The 6,295-nt window shown below is 37.5% G+C and overlaps 1 protein-coding gene across 1 annotated transcript; it reads left to right on the top strand.

Moving 5' to 3' along the window:
• The first annotated feature begins 265 nt into the window (after positions 1–265).
• On the top strand, positions 266–5,849 carry LOC147653757 (uncharacterized). Its single transcript, XM_086885323.1, has 5 exons — positions 266–1,634; positions 2,003–3,955; positions 4,231–4,329; positions 4,474–4,617; positions 5,639–5,849. The coding sequence occupies exons 2-5, from the start codon at positions 3,918–3,920 to the stop codon at positions 5,694–5,696; spliced, it is 339 nt and encodes a 112-aa protein (XP_086741449.1). The 5' UTR covers positions 266–1,634; positions 2,003–3,917; the 3' UTR covers positions 5,697–5,849.
• The last annotated feature ends 446 nt before the right edge of the window (positions 5,850–6,295 follow it).

Genomic DNA, 6,295 nt, shown 5'->3' with positions numbered 1-6,295 from the left:
ATAGAGACAAAAGACTTTGGAACTTTGGTGTTTAAAACAGTCCCAATTCTTGCTAGAGTCTCTTTATCAGTGTTTGTATAGAAACAGAAATCTTCTTCTGCTAATCTATGGAGTTTCTCACAAGAAAAATATTTCTGTTATAGTTTTCTATTTGTTTGATGCCAGCTGCCCGGAAATCTGCCATGAGTTCACTCCTCCCATTTCACATCACTCTGAGGTGTGTATGGGCCATGAGTCCTCTTCATCTGTCTCTGTGAGCTTCGCAGGAAAACAGTTTTCTCATTGCCCTCAAGGCCTCAAATCTTCACTCCACTCTGTTCCAGCGCCTCACTGTATCACAATTACTCTACTTTTTACTCAAAATCCACACTTTGAACACTCCATGCTTCCCAATATACTCTGTCATGAATTAAAGGAGTTTTTTTCAGAACATGGTTGTCCATCTCCATAGCTTTAAGAGAAAAATATTTCAGCTTATAAAGCATCTCCTTATTCTCTCTTCCCTATCTAAAACTTAAGCCTTGTTTTTGTCCTATATTTTTCTAATACTAAAAAAAAAAAAATCTGTGTTTTTCTAAAAGTGAAAAAAAAAATAAAAAAATAAAGTAAAGAGTAGAAACAGAATAATATTTCTGAGAGGCAGGACATTTTTTAGTTTGTGTTGTCCGATGGAACAACAGTCACTTGAAGAAATTCCATATAGTAGAACATGTCACATTTGTCAATTTTAACCTGAAATTTATTAACAGGAATGTCTGTACTACGAACATGTGTTAAGTATAGGAATATATTGCATGTTTTCCTACTTGTAAGAAGTAAATTTCTGTCTTTACAAGCTAACACCATTAATTTCAGCTCTTAGTTATTCCCATTGCATATTCTTTTAAACAGACTTAATCAGACAAATTTTGTGTTATTTAGCAAGTAATGCTTGGTTATTACTACAAGTTCTTGAAGTCATAACACTTAAAATTGCAGTACATATATATTATTCTTACTATGATGATGTGAGTTGGCTGCTAGTCATTTAACTATATATAAGGTCTTACTATTTCTTAGTGCAATTACTTAAAATAAGTGTCTTGGAAATTGTTTTTATTTTTAGATTTAAAACTGTTCTTACTAAAGTTGATTTGTTAAAGATTGGACAATGTATATTTAATAATTAATGTTCCCCAGTGATATTTATTGTCAGTCAGGATTCACTTTACAGTCAATAAATAACCTAAAAAATCTGAATTTTGTAGCCAGTTTTGTCTAATTCTTAGAGCAATGCTTTGGGAAATTGGAGATATATATATATGAATATAAATATGTATATCTGCTATATACCTTTTTTATGATGGTTTTGTCCTACTACTGCAAATGTTTCTTTTTGTTTGTTTTTTCCTAACATACATAAAATTTTCTTAACCATATTTAAAGCTACCAGCTTGTTATTCTGACAAAACCCTGTGAGAATAAATTATTTTTATTAATACTCTACATGTCAAAACCTTGCAGTCAGTCAAATAACAGAAGGAGTGTTCATTGTCTCTCTCCCCCACTGATGCTGTTCTAGGAGTTGGAGTTAGAAGATTCAGACATCAAGTGAAACAGTGAAAGATGATAAGAAAACACTTGATTCTCACAAGGTATTTCCTACTAAAAGAGATTGTTTTGCAGTTTTGTTTGCTCTTGACACTATTTTGAGTAAATGTGAATTCCTAAGACATGCTCAAGGCAATTAAATATTTATGCTCCCCAAACTCAATTTTTAAGCAACATTTTCTGTTTACAAGAATCAGGTTTGCTTTGGTTTTATCTCTTTTCTTTCAGGTTACAAGACAGATTTTTTTATTATTATTTTCATTGGGGGAAAAAGATATGTATTTATAGTGTTTGTGAAGACTTTGCTCAGCTGAAAAAAGTAATAGGTAACATGAGTATAACATTGTGTTCTTCCATATTTCTATTTTTAAGTCCTATTACATGTGATATTTTCCATTTTGCCTTCTATTAGGCCTGAAATTGGAAACTATTTAAAACCTAACAAACCCCGGAGTTTATCCCTGTTCTTTGAATAGCAACAGAAGTATGGCTGTCATGGTTTGACACATCAATGAAGAACAGCCTCTGCTCTGCAGCAGGTACTCAAGTGGAACTTTTGCAAGTGGGCTCTCATCAGGAGTGAAACACTGGCTGCTGACTCTGCTGCTTTTGGTCACAGACTGCTGCCTTTATGAACCAGGTTTGTCCTTCTGCCTCTTTTGTGTTTTATATAGACTTGATTACAAATGAGGCACTTGTCCTCTTAACCTGGGAGTTGCAGCAGGTCAGCAGCAGCAGGAGTTACTGGCTGCTTCCCATCAGCTGACTCCTTTTAGCCAACCCTTCCCATTTCCTGCGCCAATCCGATTTTTCCAAGCAATTAGGAAGAAAACTAAACCATAACTTTTACAAAATCACTTTAGGGAAGATGTTGCTTAATTGTTTGCTTCATTCAAATGAACACTTCTAACATTCACTTCTCTGAGTAAGAATGCCTTTTATGAGAAGCTGCTAAAAATAGGAATTTGAGAGCAGGGATGTTAAAAGTAGGGCCAGAGAGGAGCAAATTTGTCGCAGGGCAAGTTCTGTTTGCACTGAGGGAGTACTATCAATTTTGTCTCTGTCCTGTCTTTCACTGGTCCTGAAACAACAGTGCCTGCTTGAACAAACCTGCTCCTCAGGAGTGATTGGATCTGGTGCTCTGGGTGTTAGCAGCTGCAGTGCTGAACCACAGGCAGACATGAGATCTGACTGGATCACCCTTGCTAACATTTTCATGTAGAACCCATAACTCACTTGATCAGCAACACTTGCTTGAATGCTGCCTTTTGCCTTGGCTCTTCCCACTAAATAGTTCTTGAGCTGGGAAGTGGTCCTGATCTAAGAATCTGCAGTAATCTTTAATTCTGCCTTTATAACTCAGGAAACCACAGTAACCTTCATTTTAGAATGTGAACATTTTTTGGACAAACACTGAATTGTAGCTTCATTGACATGAGCTAAAGTAAGCTCTTTCAGTGGTCCTAGAGTGGTAGCTGTAAAAGGCAATCAGAGTGAAGATCCTGAATAATTTTCTTTTCCAGCCAGGTTTTAATGTATTTCCCCTGCAAATCAATTCATGTATCATAGAGCTCAATTACCTGCCCATAAAATGAGAGTTGTTGCTCAGAACTGTGGAATTAGGGTAACAAGAACTGTAATGATACACTAGATAAACACTGTTGCAATACTCTCTCAGCCCTGTTAGGGTATTTTAAATTTGCAGCAGATCTCAGTAAGGATGAGAAAATGCTGAGCTACATAAAAATGATGGAGACTGGAGGAGAAATTAGCCTTGCAGTGTTCTACAGTCCCAACATTTCCAACCACCACACCTGGTAGTGAAAATGCTGGTTTGTATTTGAAAAAAAGGAACTGCAATCAATCAAATGCACTGCCAAGTATAAATTAATTTCTGTAAGTCAAGTCCCTTAGGAACAATTCCTTAATAAAAGATCTGTTTCAAATCTCCTAAGTCTTCTAAAACCAACCCCAACAAAACACAGAAAACATAGTGTCTTTATTTGACCTGTCCTAGACTTCATTTATTTATTTACAGTCTGAAGGATGAGTCAAGTACCTGCAGTGGTGCCTTTAGCAATGCAAAACAAAATATTTTGAATATTCTTATTTAGCGTTCCAGTTTTAATGAGCTTGGAGCATAGTGAAGGAGATCAGATGTTTGCAGGTTCTGGATGAGGGTAGAAATAATTAAAAAGCATCTTGAAAGTAACATCATATTTTTGTCAGCCATCTCTTCAGGGACTACTTTAAATCCCAGAATGTTCAAGAGCCATCATCACTGTACAAACAGAAGCTCCAACTGAACGAAACCAGAAGAAGTGGATATGGCAAATTCTCTGGTCCAAGTGGTGATATTAATCTGGTGAGGCTCTGGATTCCCATTTCAGACATACTATCACAGCTTAAATATAGGAAAAAATTGGGATTTTACTTTGCTGTGGTCTCTTTTTGTTTTGCAAAATATGTGATAGTTAATATATGAGTAAAATCTTGTATAAAAACAGGTTTGTTTTTTGGTTTTTTTTCTAACAAATAGCCAAATGCATATTACCTGCCTTGCTGGAAAATAATTGAGGTCTTCCTCTAAGAAATTTTTTCTCAGAGTGCCTTTCTTTGTGATTTGTGTTCTTATCTTAGGAAGATACAGGAGTTGCTCATTTTAATGCTGTCCAGCAGACTATTCCATGCTTTCTCAGCTGTTTGGATCTGCAGTTCAGGATTGGACCAAGAAAAATGGTGATGGGATGAAATTATTTTTATTCTTAAATGAGGACAATTCCATTTTTAAACATACACATGTGCTTCCAATGCTTTCAGTAGTCAAGGATGAAATTTTGAACAGACATGAATTCCTCAGTCTTTGTTTCTTTTTCCCTGAAGGATGGAATTTGGACTTTGCCCACCAGTGCAGTCCTTGCTATGGGCAGATGTTTCTTCTGTTCTTCTTACCAGCAGTAGGAGTGGTTGGACACTGAACCTCAAAGAAGAGGGAGCTAACATCCCTTACCTGGATAAGTCCCACAGGTAAGCACCTTGGAGAAGTTCTTCAACCAAAACCAGTTCCTGTAAGGCTTTCCAGCCCTTGACAGGAAATAAGCTGATTCCTGCAGGCTGCAACATGAAGACTTCCAGACTGAAGTGAGCATCCTGCTATAAGGAAGGATTTGGGAGTAGTGAGTCATCATTTGTATGGGAAATTAATCTGTGATTTTTATTTATTGTTTTTTTTCATTTGAAGTAACATCACATCATCATAGAGAGACATTGTCTGTCATTTCTGGTGTGGATACCTGAATAACTCAGCTAGACAGGTAGCATGATAAGGCAATACAATGCAGATATTGAAAGGAATTTTTTGGATGATTTTTTTGTTAGTTCAAGCTGCAGTCCCTGATTTATTCAGGCTTTGAAGTACCATGCAAGCCTTTCCCACAGAAGAAATTCTGTTTTATGTAAATAATGCACTGTGCAGTAAACTAGAAGAAAGCAGGGAGCATAGAGCATGAAGTTAGTGTTTCATGCAGGTGTTTGAAGGCAATGTGGGATTCCAGAGCTTAGTGTTTGAATTGCAACTTGAATTTCCTTCTTTGCTGTTATTTAGACTGCTCTGAAGTAGTCCTGAGAAGCAAAAATGAAAGGCAATGTTGTTTGATGGGGACTGTGGTAGGGCTTTCTTGCCAGATTTGAAATGGCTTGAATTGATTAAAATCTCCAGGTGAGGGGAAGGTTGTATCCATTCCTCTCTCTTATTAAAGCAAATTTTCCAAGAGGGATGTAAAATTGCAGTTGAGGGTTGGGGTGGTTTTTTCTTTTTTCCCTTCTTTCATGTGCAACCTAACAACTCCAATTTCGCAGGCCTATTTAACATTTGATCCCTAAAAGTCAGTCCTTTGCTTTGTATTTTGGGCACTTGTTCATCTTGGGGAATTTGTCATCTTCTCAGGGCATTGAAGGTCAACCAAATGCTGCAGGTTTCATTCTTCCTTTCATATGGTCTATGTCCTGGGGTTTGACTCTTAAGCAGAGCTATTTTTTTATTTTGCAGCCTAGCAGTTGTACGGTGGGGCTGTGTGCAGGTGAATTCACTTGAGAACGATGGGTAAATCAGCTCCTGGGAAGATGTGCACTGCTTGGCCCCGATGCTTCAGCATGCTTGAGGTCAGCTTGGCTGTCTCTGACTGTCTAATAATAATGCAGAATGATAGAATTAAGTATTCATTGTAATTGGTGATCAATAAGATTTGTTTTCAGCTAAATCTGCGTGCTAGTTTCTAAAGCACTCCAGTCTGTTTCATCAATGACCTTTGTGGTTTTAGCTTAAGCTTTCTAGTTTCTGCTGTTGTTATTTTCTGCCCTGTCGCTGTGAGAGGAAGGGATGATGGCTGGAGGTTTGGCAGTCAGCGAGGGCCTGGCCACCACTGCAGTTCTGTACACTCAGCCTTGGAGATGTGATCAGGAATGTGCTGTTAGTTGCCAGTTTTGTATTGCAAAGACTGAGCATGCTGCCATCACTGTGTTTGATGAGTGAGTTTTCATTGGTTTGGTCCAACTCCAAAGCAGCCTTAATTTGAAGGTGGAATTCTTTGTGGATGAGGCTGTGAAGAATATGGTGTTTGTACTCCCATCCTACGGGCAGTATGGTAGAACAACTCCTAACTGATTTGGTAATAAAGACCTAGTTTTTCTTCACTAAACCTGCCCT

Source organism: Cyanistes caeruleus, chromosome 4, assembly GCF_971803275.1.
Source record: "Cyanistes caeruleus chromosome 4, bCyaCae1.hap1.1, whole genome shotgun sequence".
Lineage (NCBI taxonomy): Eukaryota > Metazoa > Chordata > Aves > Passeriformes > Paridae > Cyanistes > Cyanistes caeruleus.
The sequence above is the reverse complement of the archived record's forward strand: the minus strand, read 5'-3'. Positions and strand labels throughout refer to the sequence as shown.

Bases quoted from the DNA above. Each gene is read 5' to 3' on its own strand.
- LOC147653757 (XM_086885323.1), top strand. From the start codon at position 3,918: ATGGCAAATTCTCTGGTCCAAGTGGTGATATTAATCTG. The intron at 3,956-4,230 runs GTGAGGCTCTGG...TTCTTATCTTAG, and splicing joins CAAGTGGTGATATTAATCTG to GAAGATACAGGAGTTGCTCA. The intron at 4,618-5,638 runs GTAAGCACCTTG...TTTATTTTGCAG, and splicing joins TACCTGGATAAGTCCCACAG to CCTAGCAGTTGTACGGTGGG.